The 22,178-nt window shown below is 36.7% G+C and overlaps 1 protein-coding gene across 1 annotated transcript in view; it reads left to right on the top strand.

Annotated features, from left to right (window-relative positions):
• sac (sterile affecting ciliogenesis) overlaps nt 1-22,178 on the top strand; it is a 515,109-nt gene that overhangs the window by 48,115 nt on the left and 444,816 nt on the right. Inside the window, exon 2 of the mRNA XM_090399395.1 lies at nt 164-231. Coding sequence (XP_090255521.1) covers nt 215-231 — 17 coding nt within the window. The 5' untranslated portion in view covers nt 164-214. The remainder of the gene's footprint in view (nt 1-163; nt 232-22,178) is intronic.

Below are 22,178 nucleotides of genomic sequence, written 5' to 3'. Positions count from 1 at the left end.
GGTACAGGTCAGAAATTTGATGATGATGAAATTCTACTCTGTAAAACTCTTCAAAATTTCAAATTAAGCAGGGTGGTCTTTATTATATGTTATGTTTTTAAAATGTTCCTTAATGTTATTCTAAAAATATATTTAATTTTGTTTTTATTTTTATATTTCCTAGTTTATACCTTTCATCCTCTGGAACAAATTGGTCAGAAGAAAATTAGGAAGGATGTTGAGATCCCACAGGTAATTTGTGCTGTGTTTATTTAGTAGTGGTAGAATTTTAGAGGTAATCAATCACAGATGAATCATTTTTAAAGCAGATATATCACATACATGTTAACTTTGAGTTTTTTCCTCTTAGAAGCTACATTCCACACATGCTACAGTTGCTATCGTTATTATTATTAGACTGACATGGTGTCAAGATTCATCACAAATGTGCTTAATGAGTGTCCTTCTGTGCATTACATATACTGACAATGCAGTTCTATTCATCTTCTACTTTCCAAGTAAAAGAAACATAATATTCTTGACTCCTTTGTTCACACTTATATATATATATACAATCTCCAGAATTTCAGTTCACCATGAAATCCAGGTGATGAAATTTCAAATAATAATCAAGTTTAATTTAATCAAAACATTATATAGGGGTGATAGTCCCTTGTCCTTACTAGTCACTGCTCAGCTATCTTCATTGCTTTTGTAATGTCTCTCTGGACATTAATGTTTTGTTTACTATCATTCTAGGATCCCTTGCTTCCCTTACTATTTCTTGTATCGCATCTGTACTGGTGCAACATGGAATCCTCCTTCCTTTTCTGAATCCAGAAACGTGGTATTACTTGCTTATTGTGTTGACTTGATAATTACCACTCAGATGCATTGACAGGTCAACATTTCTCCTTTTCTATCCACTAAAGGTTCTAAACTTGTCATACATTAGCACAATGGATGGACTAAGGATTAGATAATCTGGAAACCCTGCTCTAGGGACCAAACATGATACTTTTTCAACTTCAGACTTCGTATAAGTGGAATGATCATCTCACACTGGGCAATGAAAATAATCTACCACCTAAAGACATTCACAGTTATCCATATGCTTGGTGAGATTTTAATCCACTGCATATTGATTAACACATTCGCTGCCAACTATGAGTATACTCGTTGTTGGTAAATCAGCCTCACAAGCCAATTATGATAATGCAAATAAAACAATTTTTTTGAAGTTTTTCAACATATACATATACGATATATCATCATCCGAGTCATCGCTAGAGTCATCTGTAGGATTATAATCATCTACGGAATTGGAACCAAATAATTTGTTCCATTCATCATCGCTCATATTATCGTAAGCTTCTAATTCTTCATCAGTAAGCTTTCTTTTACTGGCCTTGGTGTAATTGAAGGTTTTTATTTAGATAATTTTAAATAATTGTAAGACTAGACACAATAAACCTCACTGCACTGAATGCTGAACGTCACTGGCTCTGAACTCAAGTTACACAGTTGTCAGCGCATGTAAGACTTAGCTGGTGGTTGATACAAGATTACTCGTAGTTGGTGTATGAAACAAAATTCTGTCTGATAAGCCAGCTACGAGATAACTTGTACTGACCTTGTGGAAGTGAAAGTGCTTGGTGTGCGATAACAAACTATGCCCAAGAAGCAGCAGCAAATGTTTTAAAGATTGACCAACAGGCTGTGGATGTTGGGTGAAAGATTGACTAACAGGCTGTGGATGTTGGGATAAAAATTAACTGTGCTGTCCACTTGACCAAACAGGCTGTGGATGTTGGGATAAAAATTAACTGTGCTGTCCACTTGACCAAACAGGCTGGTAACCAGGATGAAATCCCATATAGAATGCAAGGAGCCATATAAGGGATTTTAAAATGAAGATTTGTTAGCCAGCTTCATATGGAGGTGATCTGCCTCACAGAAACTAAAACTTTTATTCCTACAAAATAAACAAACTACCCAGAGAATCTATGGTATATTTTACTTATGTTGCATACATATCGTCAAGATTTTAATTTGCTAAGTCCACATTTCTAACCAGTCAATATTCTAGTGCTCACCATATCAACAGTCAATTCCATTTTCCATGAAGGGGGAGACACAAAAAAAAGCTGAGTTCTTTAGGTCATCTTCTACACAGTACACATGACTAAACCTAGTAGTAATATGTCTGGAGACTTCACAGTCATCTGGCCAATTTTCCATGTTCTACTTGAGACCATTCTTGGACTTGGTTTGTAGTTGGGCTGCTCCCTGTGTACTGGTTGAATGCACAAGGCTCCCACATGTCATATACATTCCCCTGTTCTATAGATAAGTAAATGAATACTAGTGTCACTATTAAATAAATTCCATAAAATGCAAGAAAAAAAAGCACAAAAATATGAAAAATGCAACAAATATAACAAAAAGCACTTTGTACATCAATTTCACCAACATCCAAGGCATTAATACAAATTTATAATATACACTAACATCACTTACAGGCAACAAAACCAGTCCATTGTTTTTATTAACTGGACCCCATCCTTTACAACTACAGTCCACTTCAGCTGTTTCATAATGCTGTCTTTCATCTTGCATAATGCTATCTGTAAAAAGGAGCAGGGGGGGGAGAGTATGTTTTTATTGTATCATTAATTTCTTACCAAAGGTTATCAAACCTGGAATCCCTGATTTGTGATCTCTGCCTCAAGGTTTACTTTGACTTGCTTCATGACTTTCATTCTCCTAATTCATATGACCAAATGTCCTCCTTGGCTACTTATCTCCAAAAAGATTTCATGTACTCTAATTACCCAAACTGTGAAATTTTCTTCCTAGGAGACTTTATGGTTCACTATGCAAACTAGTTCCTATTCTCTAATTCACAGATCAAGCCGTGACAGAAGCCACATCATTTGCCATCTTGATCTGACATGGATTATTTACTTGCCAACCAGAATACCAGATAATTCTCATCATTCTTCTAAACACTTTGAACTTTCTTAACTGGCTTTCCTTTCAAAAGATTTTTGCTCTCCTTTTGGCAGTGCCAATCATATCCTTATCCACCTGTCCTCCCAGAAATCTCTTTTGTGTCTTATGAGTATAACATTACAGTGGTGCCAAGTAGAATGACTTTCTTCGATATCTGTACCTACTTTTCATGGTTGATTACTGTTTGTACTCTCCCACTTCACTTATTTTGACCAGCCAAAAAACTGAAATAATCCTTACTCTAATGAGACCTTCATTCCCCACTCTCCTGCAAACCTTAACTTCTATCCAAGTCCTTGATCTCTAAAAATGTGTCTTTGCAATTCCTTATACAAATAAAGCATATATTCAATAGCTCAAGTCAAAAACTCCATCTTCTTACTCATCTTGCACTAGAGTTCAAAACAAGTATAAGGAAATAATCACCAAATCCAGATGGCTAAACTGCTATTTGAGCAGGAGGCAAGCTTATTAACACTTGCTCCCCTTTTTTTGAATTATGCTTTGCCATGACTTACAGGCTGTGAATATTGGGTGAAAGATTGACTAACAGGTTGTGGATGTTCGGATAAAGATTAACTGTGCTCTCCACTTGACCAAACAGGCTGGTAACCAGGATGAAATCCCATATAGGATGCTTGACATCAGTCTTTTCCTCCAACTCTTATGTATAGATGATTAAAGCACATGCACTACCACCAGTGATGAGCTATAAGGGGCTCGTCCGAGCCCTTTGTTAAATTTTTCTCAAATTCGAGCCCCTTGTTCTTCTTGTTTACTTTTTTTATTTTTTCAAGAAAAAACAACAACATAATCTTTTGAAATATATTAAGCAACAAACTGATAGGGTAACCTAACAAAATGATTTTATTAAATAAACTATTATAGTTACTGTTACTACCATTTTACAAATAAGAATTCACTTTTGGTAATCGCATATAAATAAATAGGACTATAAAATAATGTCCCTTGATTGGTACTGTTGATTATCACTTGAAGTATAAAAACAAAAGAAAAATATAACGTATTTCAATATTAATGTGTTTAGTCTTTTCATCAGTACATCAGTCTTTAACTGATGTACTGATGAAATTTATATGTATTTATATTCCATATAAATAATATTTATTTATTATTTATAGATTGTTTGTCATAAAAACTTCTATCACAAACAAAAGAAATTTATTTTGTTTATAAAAAATGCAGACTATTTCATATGTGCGATTATAAAAGATTTTATTATTATTATATTTTGATAGTAAGAAAATGTTTTTCTTATGTAAGATAAATTAACACAGATGATTGTGTGCAAATATTTCATGTTTTGATCGTGAAATATTGGTCTAAAAATGATAGCCTTTGCAGGTTATACCTTCATACTTTTTGATTGGCATTTGTACACAAGGTGTAGTGAAATACATCTTTTTTTTTTTTTTTTTTTTTTTTTTCTCGATGGTGCGAGCCTTTTGTTAAAATTTCCATAGCTCACCACTGACTACCACGAACTATTCACAGCATTTCTCCTCTGCTCTTTCACCAGAAGGATATCAGAAAAATTCTCATTAGTCTTGATACTAATAATTCTCTTGTCCAGATGGTATCTCACTAGCTTTGCTCTTAACATGTGCTCCAGAATTAACATCCATCCTGAATTGCTTATATATATGCATAGTTATACTCATATGCCTTCTACACAACAGCATGAGAGCAAGCCTAAAAGCTTGTCCCTAAAAAGGAAGATAAAAGTCAGCCATCAGACTATCACACTGCTTGTAACTCAGTTCTCTCTCTAAAGTGTTGGAGAAGGTCATCATCAACCAGCTTTCTCAATACCTGAGAATCCATCAGTTAATTAGTGATCACCATGGATTCTGCCTTTCCCAAATTCCCATTCTACAGCAGATTTTCACTATCCTTATCCCTTTGAATATAGCTTATCAGAACATTTATAGAAACTCATCACTCTTGATATGTTGAAGGCATTTGATTGTGTTTGGCATTGAGATCTTTTTAGCAAGCTTTTCTCTTATGGTCTCCTTCTTGCTCACTGTGATCGGGTTGCCAGTTTTTTTCTCGTCATTCATTTTGCAGATAGCTTTCTCTCATCAGATTATTTTATCAGTGCTGGAACACACCATAGGATACTGATTCTTATCAGTGCTTTTCCTCCTATGCATCAGTGATCTCTCTCTCTATTTCAAATCCTATTCATAGTTTTGTTGATGATAGTACTCTTCATTTCTCTTTTTTGTTCAAGAAACCTTGAAGTATCATATGATTTACATTTCAAGATCTTTCATAACTAATATCTTAAGTACTGGTCTCGTCACCATTCTCAGGTAGGTTGAAGACAATCTAGTGAATTTCAATGCTATTAGAAATAGTCCTGTTTTATTACTCAGAAGAGATATCCTACTTCACTCCTTCTTACTTTTAATAATATTGTAATTCCCATTTAAGATCAGCTCTCCCTTCTTGGGCTGACTTTCACATCCAACTTATCATAGCATAAACATATTACATTCATATCCTCCAAAAATCTTTGTATTCTTTTTTGTTCAGAACACTATTTCTCTCCTTCTCAATTCCTTACACTTTGTAAATTCCAAATCCAACCAAACAGAATATTGTTCTCATATTTGGAGTGGTGTACCTAAAACCTTCCTAAGATTGGCTCTGAATACACCAGTCAAACCTCAAATCTTGCAAATTCACCCTGTCCCATAAAATGAAAAATGTAAAATGTAATTTTTCATTTTATATGTGGATTGGGTGACTTTGCAAGATTTACATGATTAATAATGTACAAAAGAGATAGATCAGTTCTTGATTCATTGTTATTCAATCTTTATGTTAATGACATTGGGGAAGAATTTCACATGAGAGACACAGCTGTTTGCTGATGAAAATATAGGCAAGATAATCAGGAATGTAACATACATGCAGCACTTGCAGAATGATATGAATAGGCTGGAATTGTGGGGTAAGTGAAAATGGATGTCATTTCAATGTTGATAAATATAAAGTTATGCACTTTGGTGTGATGAGATTCTAATAGCATATTACATTAGCGTGGTCATTTTGAAAGAAAATTGATTAGGCTAGATGGGAAGTTGAAGTTCAGTAGACATATAGCAAAGATTGCAAATACCACTCAAAGGCTAATTGCAATGCTGAAATGAACATTGACTTGTCATGATAAGTCAATTTTACTTTACGTGTCTTTTACTTTAGTGTTACCGGGCGATCAGCATTCATTTTAGACAAATTATGGCCTCTATAACCTTGTTATAAATAACTATTTTAATTTCCCAATGTTTCGACCTTCATATTAAGGTCATCATATGGAGTATACACATATATACAAAGACAAGCTGAATTACATTTTACACAGTATGCTAAAGAGACAATGATTTGATCAATGGTTATTCTACTGGCATGACCACTAATGAAAATAAAATAAATAAAAATAAAATAAAGTTAATTAATTAAAAAAAACTACATCAAAGCTATATTCTATTTATCAAATTCAGTATGCAAATAGACAACAGAATTAGCAAAGCTGGCATGGTAGGAAGTTAACCGAATAAATCTGTATGAAATCACAGTGAAATTCCGCAGAACATTAAACTAGCAGTATACAAGACAGTGTTCAAATCATTTTTGTGTCATGGATCTGAGCATGAAGTTTGAAATACAGCAATTGATCAAAGACTACAAGTAATAGTTACGACAGTTCTTATAAAAATTAGGGGTGGTGTGAACAGATGGCATCAATGGCAGAATCAAAGATACCAAGCTATTTTAAACCTAGTTTTACTCCATTTCCCAAGTAAGCAAACAGACAAACAAGTCAAGTTTGCACCTGCAAGTGTTGCAAGTCTAGCTGACTCTGCATGTAGTGCAAGACCAAGGCAACTCATGGTAAAAGTAGAATAAGCTCTGATCACTAATCTTAATATTTACCCTTAATGCAAAACCCATCTCCTAGAGGAGATGTATGATGCTTTCTATTAAAGGCAAGGGGCCACAACCCAGACCGGTTTCGACCTTTATTGAGGTCTCATCAGTGGGAGCCAGGCTAGAAATACCAAGATTTTAGTAATACAGAGCTTATAAGTAATACTTATAAGCTCTGTATAAGTAATAATACAGAGCTTATAACTAATACTTATAAGCTCTGTGTTACTAAAATCTTGATATTTCTAGCCTGGCTCCCACTGATGAGACCTCAATAAAGGTCGAAACCAGTCTGGGTTGTGGCCCCTTGCCTTTAATACAAAGCATCATACATTTCCTCTAGGAGATGGGCTTTGCATTAAGGGTAAATATTAAGATTAATGATCAGAGCTTATTCTACTTTTATCATGAGTTGCCTTGGTCTTGCACTACATGCATGGTCAGCTAGACTTGCAACACTTGCAGGCGCAAACTTGACTTGTTTGTCTGTTTGCTTACTTGGGAAATGAAGTAAAACCAGGTTTAAAATAGCTTGGTATCTTAAACATCTATTATACCCAAGGTAAAATACTTTCTACCTACCATACCTGCTTTGCTATATCTATTGTCTATTTAGGTGGTGCTAGTGTGTGAATACATAGGTATGCAGTTGACATGAGCTGTTAAAAAAAAGATAAGCATTAGTAAACTTATATTATAGCCTACCAGTTTCACCAGCAGACTGTCTGGCTTTATCATGGTGTTTATGAAAAGACATAAAAACTAGTAAATGCAAATTGAAAGGAACATAAAAAATGTTGTAAACCAACTAGTAGCTAAGGTTACACGTTCGTGTGACAGAGAGGACTTATTGTTCTTATTCATTATCACGCATGTGTGTTTGTTGTAAACGTGTAATGTGATTACTGGCTAGCTGTAGTTCAGCTTAATTAAGAGAGAGGATAAGATTTTTCCACGAACTGTTTAGAATTACACCCTGATTTCTGTTGAGGTTTCCGCCGGTTATTGTCACTATTGTGGCTTTCTTGAATAAACGATGTCTGTAGTCATCATCGAGATATGGCATGGAGCCGTTTTTGCCACTCTATCGTGTGGTTAGACGTACAGAAATAATGTGCTAAGCCGGAAGAGATACTTCTGTTGTGATTTACATCACCAACATGTTCTTTTTATCTGATTTCTAAACTATGTGAAGTTTGTCCTATGTAGGCAAGACCACAAGAGCAGGGAATTTAATATACTCCTGGATATTTGTAGAAAGGTACTTTATCTTTTGGGGATCCTAAAACTTGTCTGATGCTTGTGGTTGGTTTGAAGACCACTCTGATGTTGTAGGCTCTTAGTATTCTTGCTATTTGATAAGAAATTGACTTGATAAAAGGGATCACAACAGTAGAATTGTGCTGTGAGTGTGATTCCTTTTGTCTGGGGTTGTCACTGTATAGATATTTTTTATGATGTTCTGAGGATATCCATTTTGTGATAATGTGTTGGCTATTAGTGAGAGTTCAGTCTGAGTATCCTTTTCTTCTGATATAAACTTTTTAGCCCTATATTTCAACATGTTGATAATGCTCAGTTTGTGTGTCTTGTGATGGTTTGAAGTATAATGAAGATATCTTCCAGTATCTGTGGGCTTTCTGTAAATAGATAATTTGACACCGTTTGATTGTTTCTTTATCAAAATGTCTAAAAAATGCAGTTGGTTGTTGTTTTCCACTTCCAGAGTGAATTTTATCTTGTTATGTATTGCCAAAATTGATTTTATCCACAAACGATTTTAGGTTTTCTAAGCTGTTTTGCCATATATTGAAGATATCGTCAACATATCTCCACCAGATGTAGATGGTCTGGGGGAAATTGGGGCGAGAATTTCTTTTTCAAGTTTTTCCATGTAAAGGTCTGCACAAGATGGTGATAATGGGCTTCCCATTGCTAGGCCTTCTAATTGTTGGTATATGGTGTTGTTAACTTTGAAGAAATTAGATTGAAGGTAGTGTCTAAACATCTGTGATGTCTAGAGGAAAAAGATCTTGGATGATTTTATTACCTCTTCTACTGGTACATTGGTGTAAAGAGATACAACATCTAGACTGGCTAGCATGTCTGTTGGTGCAATCTTAATGGCTTGGAGTTTATTTACAAAATGTTGACTATTCTTAATATAGGATTCTGTTGATCTTATTTTATTATTTAATAAGTTTACAAGATGCTTTGCCAAAAGGTAGGTTGGTGATGATCTTCCATTAACGATTGGACGGAGAGGTATATCCTGTTTATGTATTTTAGGTGTCCCATATAGTCTTGGAGTGATAGGATGTGAGGATTTTAGTGTTCTCTTCACTTCTTCTGGCCAAAAGTTACAATTTCTGATTAGTTGGCTTGTTTCATTATGATTTTTTATTGTGGGATCTCTGTCTAGGATCTTATAAGTGGAGTTGTCTGAAAGTAAAACGTTTAATTTATCATAATAATCTTTAGAGTTAAGGTAGCTGTAGAATTTTCCTTATCAGCCTTTGTAATAATGATATCTTTGTTTTTCTTCAAGTTGAGAATTGCCTTTCTATCATAAGGAGACGTTGAGAACAGCTTGTTTGGCTTTGGCTAGGATTATCGTACTTTTGAATCTAATAGTGTTGGCTACATTTTGCAGTAGAGGATATAGGCCTTTTTCAATTCCACACATGAAATCCATTTTAGGAATGTGTTTGGGCATAATCGAAAAGTTAAAACTTTTTTGAGAATGTCAGATTCATTTTTTGTGAGACTATGATTTGACAAATTAAAAATCACTTTGTCGTCCGGGAGTTTGTTTTGTGTCTGATATTTTTTCTTGTAAAGTTCATTGAATTTTATAATTTGTTTGTCCTTATAAAGTTTGAAAGTTTTTCATAACTGCATTGTATCATTTGATCTAATTGATTCCATATGGTATATTCTAAATTGTTAGAAATTTCATCAAAGAACTTATGGCAATTAATATCACTTTTATTTAGTTCATATCTCGTGTGTTGAATCCTTTCTCCTACAAGCGCCAATTAAGTGCATAGATAAATTTTTTTAGCTGATATAGAGTTGATATGACCTCTGACTATGAGGAACTTTGAAATGATGGAGAATTCCCTACAACTTTTAAGGAACATTAGGTGGTTCAAAAGTTTGGCCTTTCTGCATTTTTCTCTTTCCATGCACTGAACTTTGTGTTTCATTGAACTGTTTAAACTAAACATATTTGGTCGTTTATAATTAAAATACAATTTTATTTAATGTTGACCATAAAAAACAAACTTATATTATAGCCTACCAGTTTCGCCATCAGACTGTCTGGCTTTTTCAAGGCGTTTATGAAAAGACATAAAAACGAGTAAATGCAGATTGAAAGGAACATAAAAAAATGTTGTAAACCAACTAGTAACTAAGGTTACACGTTTGCATGACAGAGAGGACTTATTGTTCTTATTCATTATCACACATGCGTGTTTGTTGTAAACGTGTAATGTGATTACTGGCTAGCTGTAGTTCAGCTTGATTAAGAGAGAGGATAAGGTTTTTCCACGAACTGTTTAGAATTACACCCTGATTTCTGTTGAGGTTTCCGCCAGTTATTGACACTATTGTGGCTTCCTTGAATAAACGATGTCTGTAGTCTTCATCGAGATATGGCATGGAGCTGTTTTGCCACTCTATCATGTGGTTAGACATACAGAAATGATGTGCTAAGCCAGAAGAGATACTTCTGTTGTGGTTTACATCACCAGCATGTTCTTTTTGTCTGATTTCAAAACTCCATGAAGTTTGTCCTATGTAGGCAAGACCACAGGAGGAGGGAATGTAATATACTCCTGGATATTTATAGAAAGGTACTTTATCTTTTGGGGATCCTAAAACTTGTCTGATGCTGGTGGTTGGTTTGAAGAGAAGAAGAATCACACTCACAGCACATTTCTACTGTAGTGATCCCTTTCATCAAGTCAATTTCTTATCAAATAGCAAGAATACTAAGAGCCTACAACATCAGAGTGGTCTTCAAACCAAGTTTTAGGATCCCCAAAAAATAAAGTACCTTTCTATAAATATCCAGGAGTATATCACATTCCCTCCTCCTGTGGTCTTGCCTACATAGGACAAACTTCATGGAGTTTTGAAATCAGACAAAAAGAACATGCTGGTGATGTAAACCACAACAGAAGTATCTCTTCTGGCTTAGCACATCATTTCTGTATGTCTAACCACATGATAGAGTGGCAAAACAGCTCCATGCCATATCTCGATGAAGACTACAGACATCGTTTATTCAAGGAAGCCACAATAGTGTCAATAACTGGCGGAAACCTCAACAGAAATCAGGGTGTAATTCTAAACAGTTCGTGGAAAAACCTTATCCTCTCTCTTAATCAAGCTGAACTACAGCTAGCCAGTAATCACATTACACGTTTACAACAAACACGATGCGTGATAATGAATAAGAACAGTAAGTCCTCTCTGTCACGCAAACGTGTAACCTTAACTACTAGTTGGTTTACAACGTTTTTTATGTTTCTTTCAATTTGCATTTACTAGTTTTTATGTCTTTTCATAAATGCCTTGAAAAAGCCAGACAGTCTGATGGCAAAACTGGTAGGCTATAATATAAGTTTGTTTTTATGGTCAGCATTAAAGAAAATTATATAAGCATTAGTGGTCAGAAACTAATATAGTGCAAACCTCTTATTTCTCAAGCCACCATCCCTGCTACATTCCACCTATAGAATTCTAGTTTTCCTGCATGATACACTCACCAGACTGGAAAACAGCAGTCTCTTCAAATGTCTGCACCTTTCTGCATTCAATTGTAATCCGTCTCTTGCATACAGCTTTCTTCTATTCTCAAATGTACTTCAGACCTCAATTCCTACACATCCTCACTATCATCTCATTCGTTATCGGTGCTCTTCTTTTCAACTCTGCATTATCATGCTGGGGGCTATACACTCACCGTCTTTTTTTCAGACACATTTCTGCTGCACTATCCCTAATATCAACCTCAAATCTCACGCTACCTCTCAGGTCATTCGTATCAACCATTACTGTCGTCTTCTCTACATTTTCATTCATCTTCACTGTCACTGACATGCTCTCTATCGTTCCACTAGGCAATCACTCCTTGGCACTCTGCTCTGCACACCCAAAAGCATTTAATCTCCATACATGACACTCCAAACAGATTTATTCATCCTTCTCTCACTGGCATTCCTTAACCTGACTGCTTCAAATCTATCTCTCCTTTCTCTCCCACCTCCCTCTTATCTCTCTATCCCTTGCATCCACACTCTCTCTCAACTTTTTGCAATTTCCTCTCATTTTTTCTCTCTCACCTTCCTCTTTGATGCCCTTTTCTTACACCTACTCTCATCCTTCTGACAAAAACCAACCTCTCCAGTTTCCTAATATATTCATTCACCATCCTCAACTTATTCAATCCGTTCAATCTCCTTTCTGAGCAGTTCTATTTCTCTCTCCACACATCCTGCTTTCAACTGACTTTCACATACTCAATTTTAGCCATCAGACAAACCTCTCCCTGTGCCACATCCGCCAAGGTTAAATCCATATGCAAGTCTCTTACATTCTTTCTACCCTTGAACTCACCACTAGTACCCACAAATCAAATTTCACCTTTCCCAAGTAATATTTCGGCAGTTGCTAAATCCTGAGATCAAGATATGTATGCCTCTCAGCACCTCCCACTCCCTACATTTCAGAGCTAGGTGAATTATGAGGATTATGGAATAGTAATGGCTAAAAGGATACTGCAATGCTGTGGTTTTGCTGTGTGCAAACTAGAAGCATTAGGTATAAAGGGAATGAGTTTGTGGTATTGATTGAATCAATCTCTCCAAAATCAGTGGCATCAGTGAAACTTGGTTAACTGAGGAGGATGTTCCAACAGGAATAGAAATCGAAGGGGAGAACATATTTCAGCAGGATAGGGAAGGTAAACATGGAATGAATTGTGCTTTCTCAGGGTAGAGAATCAGCACAGGGTAATGGAAATAACACTACTGGCTTTGAGAGTATATAGTGTGATATAGATATATAAAAGAAAAAATATTTATTGGGTTGTTGCTATAGACGATGGAGTTTAGATAGTGATGAGCAGGAAATATTTAAGCAAATTTTCATGGCAAGTGCAGAGTGAGTAATCATTATGGGTATTCAATTATAGCAATATAAACTGGGCAGAGGAAACAGCATGCAGTGATAAGAAAATTGAATTTTTGGATTTCTTGAGAGACAACTGTCATAGGTAACATGTGATGGAGAGATGTGGATCAAGAGTTTTGGATTTGGTCATAGCATCAGAGGATCTGATTGTGAACAAGATATCATACTTGACTACAGTTGGTGAAAGTGGCCATGTAGTCTTCAACTTGAAGATGAATATGCATGTGGAGGTATCGAGGTAGAAGGAATTTATGTGGAATTATAAGGCAGGCAACTGCCATAGACTTAGAAACCAACCTGCAGAAATTCAGTTGATGAAAATATTTGAAGGAGGATGGGTCAGTTTTGCATGGGAGATACTTAAGAAAAAAATTGTTGACAGCCATGGTGAATTTTTAATGTGCTGTTGTTTCAACAATTTTTTCAAGGGGAGAAACTAGTATTGTAAGGGAAAAAAATAGAATATAAGACTTGTTCTGCAATCCAAGAATCCCAAGAGTTTTTTCACTGTGTGGTGAGTAGGAGGTGTGGCTGAGTGACCAGTGCAGATTACATTGTTGAGCTATTTAATAATCACTTTATTGCAGTGTTCCATCATGGTACAATGGGCTTTATTCCTAGAGGGATAATGAGTATTAGAAGTGAATGAAGAGGATGTATTCTGAATACTGAGTATGCTAAATGTCAGTAAATCAGGGGGACTAGATGGAATTTCACCACATGCTAATTGATAGTCTTGCAATGGGACATGTTCATGGAGAGTGGAAAGAGGGGTAGGATAGTGCCATTGAATAAAGGGAATGGAGATATCTAACTATAGACCTGTTTGTATTGCTGTAAGTTAAGATGGAGAAATTGGTAAGAGCTCATATACAGAATTGAGCAGATTATTTATGGAGATCAGCATGGATCTTTTAACCCCCAAGCCAGCCAAGATGTCTATAGACGTCCATCTAATTCTGGATACGATTCTGTAACACCTATTGAATAACATGATAACATGGATAAGAAGTGCAATTCAGTCTCACTATTTATCCACCTCAGCCAGTAGGATTGTTAAAGAACATTCTTGTTTTAGTAATCTAGTTACCTCTTATAATAGAGTAACAAGAGCAGCAGATGAGAGTAAACCACCATACACTATCATTTTTTTGGATTATTCATATAGGCATTCAAGAAGATGCCACATGACAACTTGGTTTTTTAGTTGCAATATATGGGTTTGGATATCAGATTAGTGGATGGCATTGGTGACTGGCTTTCTGATAGATATCAGATAGTTGTATATGGGAGAGCAGTATCAGGGAGTAGGACCCTGTGAAACACTTCTTGTAACTTTCCTACTAATTTACAAGTAGTGTTCCACAGGATTCATTACTGGAACCATTACTGTTTGATCTTTATGTCAGTAATATTATCACAGGACTACATTGAGATATTCAGTTGTTTGCAGATGATGTGGAGCTTGGGAGGGTTATTAGTAATAGTGCTGATGTTTTGGGTCTTCAAGAGAATTTGAATTAGCTGGAAAGTTGGGGAAGTGAGTTTAATGCAACTAAACGTATGGTTTTGAAATTAGGGATCCACAGATGGAATGTTTCATATTTACTTGGCAGAGTCATGCTGGAAGAAGTGGAGGAACAAGGACATATTGCAAAAATTGTGACGATATCTCAGAGAATTGCTGCAATGTTGAGGAGGGCATTGACCATAAGAGATCAAAGTGTGGTGTAAGCTTTGATTTGACCACAATTGGTGGTCTGTGCTCAGATATGATCACTAGGATTTGAAGGAGATGAAGTATCCTTGGAGAGGGTGCAGAGACAGATAACAAAAATGATATCAGGACTGTACCATTAAAGCATTATTATCATATAACACTAAGGAGATTGTTCCTATGGTAAAACAAGGGAAAGGAACAAGGACAAGGGGGCCATCACCATGGAAGTACAAAAGGAAGTAATGATTAAAAGGATAAGATTTTTGTATGGAGTGGTAGGAGCAGGGAATATATTGCCTGACAGGGTGGTGAAAAATGCAAACAGTGGATGAGTTTAAGTATTGGTATGATAGATTTTGTATTGACTAATGTTTACCTCACGCTATTAGTCTTACGACTCCACACAGGGTCAGGAAGATAATACTAATAATAATAATTTCTATATTTAATTTGCTGTCTTCACTAAATTTACTAAGTAACTGAAATGTGTTTTATCTGTTCTTCTATAGGTTCTTCATTCAGGATGCAGTTGATGTTTTCAGTGTTTCTGCTTATTTTCATTATCTTTTTGTTGCTGATTTTCATACCAAATTTTACAGTGGTTATTCAAATATTCAGGGAATAATCCTGCAAACTTCTACTAAATTTATTAACATCACCTGCATACAATACAGAGCTGAGATTAATATCTCCAGTTTGATATCAGGTTTAACACTACTTTCTTTCACAATGTGATCCTTATAGATGATGAATAACACTGGAGATATAATGTACACCCTTGTCTCACACCTGAGTTAACATCATACCATATCTTTCTGTACATCCTTTAATTTTAATTGCTGACTTACAGTTCAAATATAGTCCAAGTATTGCTGATTATAACATACAATTTATGCCATATAACAATACTGTTTTGAATAGCTTTTCTCTTGTTACCTTGTCATATTGCATTTTCCAGATGTAAAAAACTTAAATACGGATCTTATACTTTATTTCCATGATTTCTCAACTATTAATCTTAAAGTGAAAATCTGATCTCAAGTACCTCTGTTTGGCATGAATTCAACTTGCTCTTCTCCAGGTTTCCCTTCCACAATTTTTCTTAGTTGTATCTCAAATATACTTGCATAAATCTTATCTGAAATACTTAATGGGAAATTCCTCTATAATTCTCATATTTACTTTTATTTCCCTTTTTATAAATGGGTACTATGAGAGTTTTACTGCACCATCCCAAATTTGATTCTCTGACTATGCCTTATGAATTATGCAGTGTAGCCACTGTAAAACTTTTATACCTTCATATTTGAGCATTTTGGTTGATTATTATTATTATGTAACACCTCCAGAGAGTCCAAAGACTCATCGATGGAGAGTACCTACTCTACAACTCTGTCTCCACCAACTCTGACAAACTGCAACTACACCAATGCCATCTATGGTCCATAACCATCACTAGTATTTTCACAGACAATTTCACAAACATCTATGCCCTCAGTGGGATTTGAACCCGCAGCCTTTGGCTGGAGAGTGGATATGCTAACCACTCAGCCAACCAGGCTGGCTGAAGAATGTGGCAGTGGATTTGAGCTGTGGTAAAAAAAAGTGTTTTTAATGTATAGTGTGACTTCTGTCACGAATTATGCTACATTTTTTTTCCCCATAATACGAGTGTTCTTTAGTGGTGCTTTTGGAGAGAGAAAGAGAATGAGAAGTCAGAGAGAGGGAATGAGAAGATGAGAAGTATGGGGGTTGGTTGTTGTTTATATTGTGTTATTTTTGGGTTACCTAGAAGGCGAGGTCAGAGTCGGACACATCTGCAGTGGAAGAGAAGATAAGTTTTCGTTATTCAGTATAGTTAAATATAGTTTATACTTATAGTATTGCATAAGTAAATTAGCTTACAGTAGAGCATAAAACATAGTATTTAGCTTTTAGTTGTAGTATTATTTAGTATTTAGCGTTTAGTTGTAGTAGTAGTTCCTCGGCAGTATTTGAATAATGGCAGCAGCCGCAGCTCCAGTCACAAATGGAGTCACCAAGTCCTCCCCCATTTAAGGACTATATTTTGCATAACATACTACAGGATTTTGTGGTATGTGGTTCTTGTGGTATGCATGCCTCCTGGCAGTTGGATATGTAGTAGGTGAGAGAAGGGAGGAGTGCATATATGTGCAAAATGTAGGCAATGGGAGGAACTTAGTGAGTTATATATTATGATAACCAACCTCATTGCATCAGGGGTGGGAGAATCTCAACCTAGAGAGAGATGAGTAGTGTGATAGAAGGTGAAATATGCAGTCAGTGAAATATGAATGGAAAAATAAAGTGGGGAGCGTTGGAAGGCTTGAATGATTGTGAAGTTTTTTGGTCTTCATTGAGAGAATAAATGGCGAGTAAGAGTGGGTAACTTGCAGAGGGAGAGAGATAGATGAGCTGAAAGAGGAGGTGGAATGTCTAGGGAATGAGATGAGAAGTATGAAAGATGAAATTAGGTGAATGGAAGAGACAAATGCAAGGCGAATCAGAGTAGGAGAGAGAGAGCTATGGGAATGATAGAAGAGGAGAGAATAGGAACAGTAGAAGAGAGGAAATGAGAGAGTGTTATGGGAATGATAGAAGAGGAGAGAATGGAAACAGTCAAATAGAGGGAATGATAAGAATGTGAGGGAGTTCTGGAACCAGGGATAGAGTGATGTCAGGACAGCAGGTAAGTAGGGGAATACAGAGAGAAAGAGTTAGGGGGGGGAGAAAGAGAGAGAGAGAGAGAGAGAGAGAGAGAGAGAGAGAGAGAGAGAGATGCATGTGAACAAACAAGGAACAGAGTGTTAAGAGGTGTAATGTATGGAGACTTGATGATCTGTGGTGTGCAAGTTAGGATGCCAGAGGAGTGTTTTCCTGTAGGAATGATACAGGAATGATACTTTCACCACACTTAAGTGTGGCGATGGCAATTAAGCAGGGTGAAAGGGTGGACGAGATGATTGTGATGGTGGGCACAAATGACTTGGAAGACAGTGTAAATCGGGTGGCGAGAGATCTGAGATTCATGCTTGAGGTTGTAAAAAAAAAGTGCAGAGAGGAAATGTGGTGTGTGTGTGTGTGTTACCTAGGTACAATAATGATGAGCTGAGCAGAAGAGCAGTAATAATGAATAGCATAATTGCCAGAATGTGTCAGAAGAGAGGATTGGAATATGTGGATGCTTGGAGGGCTTTTGAGGAGAAAGAAACTGTATGTGAAAGACTGCTTGCATTTGAATGAGGAAGGATGTAGGCATATGGAGAGATTGCTGTTTTCTGAATGAGTCGGTGTATCACTGCAGGGAAACTAGAATTCCCAGGGTGAATGGTAGCAGGGGTGGCCTCTTGTGGGAAGGGGGACGACATCAGGTAACACCGAATCCAGTGCGGTCTGGAGGGGATAATGATAGGTATAGAAGCAGTGACATTTTTATGATTTATACTAATGCCGGGAGTATCTGGAATAAAGGAGATGAATTGGTGGTGCTGATAGCATCAGCCTGGCCAAAGATTATTGGGATCTCTGAAACATGGTTGACGGAAAATGATATAATAACAGGAATAGAAGTAACAGGTACGGCATTTTTCGGCAGAAAAGAAGGGAAAATGCGGTGGTGGAATACTGCTTATGATAAGTAATGACTTACATCCTCTCAGAGTGGAGGCTTTGGAAGGCATTGACAGTAATGGTTTTGAAAGCATATGGTGTGAGGTTGAGGTGGGCAAGACAGGATATTTAGTGAGGTGTTGCTACAAGCTGAGGAGGAGCAGGAGATGTTTAGGCTCCTGAGCTTGGCAAGCGCAAGAAGAATGATTCTTATGGGAGATTTTAACTACAGCAGTATAAGTTGGGAAGAGGCATGTAGTAATAAGGGAATGAAATTTCTAGAATTCTTGAGGAACAAATGTCTTAGGCAACATGTAATACAGGGAACAAGAGGTTCAAGAGTTTTCAATTTGGTCATAGCATCAGAAGAACTGATAATAACTGAGATGACATCTCTACCCAGTTGGAGAGAGTGACCATGTGGTTTTGACTTGAGATGAATAGACATGCAGGAGAAAGAAAAGGGAACGTATGTGGAATTATAAGGCAGGTGGTTATAATAGTCTTAGATATCAAATTGGGGCAGTTCCATGGAGAGCAGAATTGGAAGGCCAGGATATCATTACTGCTTGGGAAATTGTGAAGGAATATTTGTTAGCAGCAATAGTAAGCTGTATTCTGCAAGTGAAGAGGACACAATTTGGTGTAAAGTGGATGAATGACAAAATATCAAACAGGAACTGCAGGTGAAAAAGAGGTTATGGAAGAGATATAAGGTGAGGGGGGGGGGTAAAGCAGATGCATGAAGAATATAAGACTCAAGCCAGGAGTGTGACTAGTATGGTGAGGAAGGCAGAACTGGAATCTGAGAAGAGATTGGCACTAAGATCCAAAGAAAGTCCTAAGGATAAAAAGCCAAACGGCTATTTTTTCTGGCGAAGTTAATTAAATTAAGGGGATAAAAATCCCTTATTATTTTACAGCCAGTATGCGAAACTCTGAGATTGAAAACTATGATCTAAGAGTTTCATGCCAAAGAACTATCGGCAAATCCAAGCATAAGTGAACACCTAGTAGTACAACACCAAGGCAACTCGAAGCAAAGATGGAGCAAGCTCCCTCACTATCCTTGATATTTTCTCATAATATAAAACACAGCTCCTAGGAGATGTAATACTGCCTTACATTATGAGGAGAGGTCACTACCCAGACCAGTTTCGACCTTTTTTGAGGTCTCATCAGTGAGTAGGTAGACCTGGATGATATCAAAGTTTAAGTGAAAAGAACTTACATACCTTCACTATACTAATACCAGAAAGGTGTGCCCGTATATTATAACTAGGATAAAAAGCCGAATGGCTATTTTTTCTGGTGAAGTTAATTAAATTAAAGGGATAAAATAAAAATACTGGCTGTAAAATAATAAGGGATTTTTATCCCCTTAATTTAATTAACTTCACCAGAAAAAATAGCCGTTTGGCTTTTTATCTTAGTTATAATATATGAGCACACCTTTCTGGCATTTGTTTAGTGAAGGTATGTAAGTTCTTTTCACTTAAACTTTGATATCATCCAGGTCTACCTACTCAGTGATGAGACCTCAAAAAAGGTCGAAACTGGTCTGGGTAGTGACCTCTCCTCATAATGTAAGGCGGCAGTATTACATCTCCTAGGAGCTGTGTTTTATATTATGAGAAAATATCAAGGATAGTGAGGGAGCTTGCTCAATCTTTGCTTCGAGTTGCCTTGGTATTGTACTACCAGGTGTTCACTTATGCTTGGATTCGCTGATAGTTCTTCGGCATGAAACTCTTAGATCATAGTTTTTGATCTCAGAGTTTCGCATACTGGCTGAAAATAATAAGGGATTTTTATCCCCTTAATTTAAAGTAATAGGGAATTGTTTAGCTATGTGGCCAGTAGGAGGAGAAATGATTGTGAAAGAATGACATTATGGGATAAAAATGGGAATAGAGTGACTTATGCAGAGGACATAGTGGAGTTGTTCAATGAATACTTTATCGGAGTATTATATCCTGGAGAAGTAGGTTTTAACACTAGAGGAATAGGGCAGGTTTAGAGGTGCAAGAGGAGAGTGTGTTCTAAGTACTGAGTACTCGAGATGTCAGTAAAGCTGTGGGACTGGATGGTATTTTGCCATGAGTTTTGAGAGAATGTGCTAAAGAACTGACAGCTCCCTTGACCTGGCTTTTCAATGAACGTCTGGCTACGGGAAAAGTATCCAAGGAATGAAAGGAAGGTAAGATAGTACCATTTCATAAGGGCAGTAGCAGACTGGAAGTGTCTAATTATGGTTCAGTTTGTGTTTCATCAATAGTTGTTAAGATCTTGGAGAAATTAGTGAGGGACCATATACAGTGTTGGGCAGATGAGGGTAATGTTATCTGTGAGAATCAACATGGATTTGTTAAAGATTGCTTTTGCTTTAGTAATATGATTACCTTTTATAATAAAGTGACAAGAGCAGTTGACGAGGGAAAGGCATATACTGCCATTTTTTTGGATTTTGTAAAGACATTTGACAGGGTGCCACATGATAAGCTGATATTTAAGTTGCAGCACATGGGTTTAGATTGGCTGTCTGATAGGTATCAGAGAGTTGTATGGTAGCGCAATATCAAGGAGGCAGAAGGGTACAAGTGGGGTTCCACAGGACTCAGTATTGGGACCTGTATTGTTTAACCTCTGTATCAATGACATTGTCAATGGATTGCAGGATTGTAGGGGGATATTCAGTTGTTTGCAAATGATGTGAAGCTGGGAAGGGTTGTTAGTAATAGTGCAGATGTGGCAGCCTTGCAAGAGAATTTGAATAAACTAGACAGATGGGTAAATGAAATGGGAGATGTCGGTTTAATGCAGTAAAATGTAAAGTCTTGAAGTTTGGTATACATCAATGGGAGGCTACATACTTCAGGGAGCTTGTTTCAAAGGTGGTGAAGGTAACCCATAGAGGATTGCTGCAATACTGAAAAGGATGCTGACCTGCAGAGATAAAAGAGTTATCGTTCCATTGTATAAGACCCTGATCAGACCACACTTAGACTGTTGTTCTCAAATTTGGTCCCCAGGATTTGAAGGGGATAAATTAACTGTGGAAAGGGTACAAAGGCAGATAACAAAGTTGGTTTCAGCACTGTACAATGTTAGTGATGAGGATCGGCTGAGGGAATGTGGACTGCAGAGTTTGGTGGATAGAAGAAGGAAAGGTGATATGATTGAAACTTTTAAACTGCTGAGAGGTAGTTATAGAGTTTTACACTGGTGGAACAGCCAGAAGGAGTGACAACAAGGGGCCATTCCTGGAAGTTATGAAAGGAAGCTGTGAGCAAGCGGGTGAGGAGTGTATAAGACCTGTATAAGTTTCTTTGCATGGAGGGTGGTTGAACCATGGAATGCATTGCCTGATAGAGTGGTGAGAACAAGAATGGTCAATGAGTTCAAGGTGTGGTATGATGGACGTTGTGTTTCCTAGGAAGGACCTCCCATGATGAGTCTCTTGACTCCATGGAGGCCTGAATTATAATAATAATAATAATAATAATACTTTTTAGGCTTATCTCTACTACCTTTTTTAAAGCTAGGGATAACAATTGTTTTTTTCCATTCTATTGGTGGGCTACTTGTTGAATAGATTTTATTTATTATTATTATTATTATTCGTTACACCTCTAAGGAGTCCGAAGACTCATCGCAGGAGGACACCTAC

This window comes from Typopeltis vanoorti, chromosome 10 (assembly GCF_054136105.1).
Source record: "Typopeltis vanoorti isolate ZY-2024b chromosome 10, IOZ_Tvanoo_1.0, whole genome shotgun sequence".
Lineage (NCBI taxonomy): Eukaryota > Metazoa > Arthropoda > Arachnida > Uropygi > Thelyphonidae > Typopeltis > Typopeltis vanoorti.
Note: the sequence above shows the minus strand (reverse complement) of the source record. Positions and strands in the feature narration are given on the sequence as shown.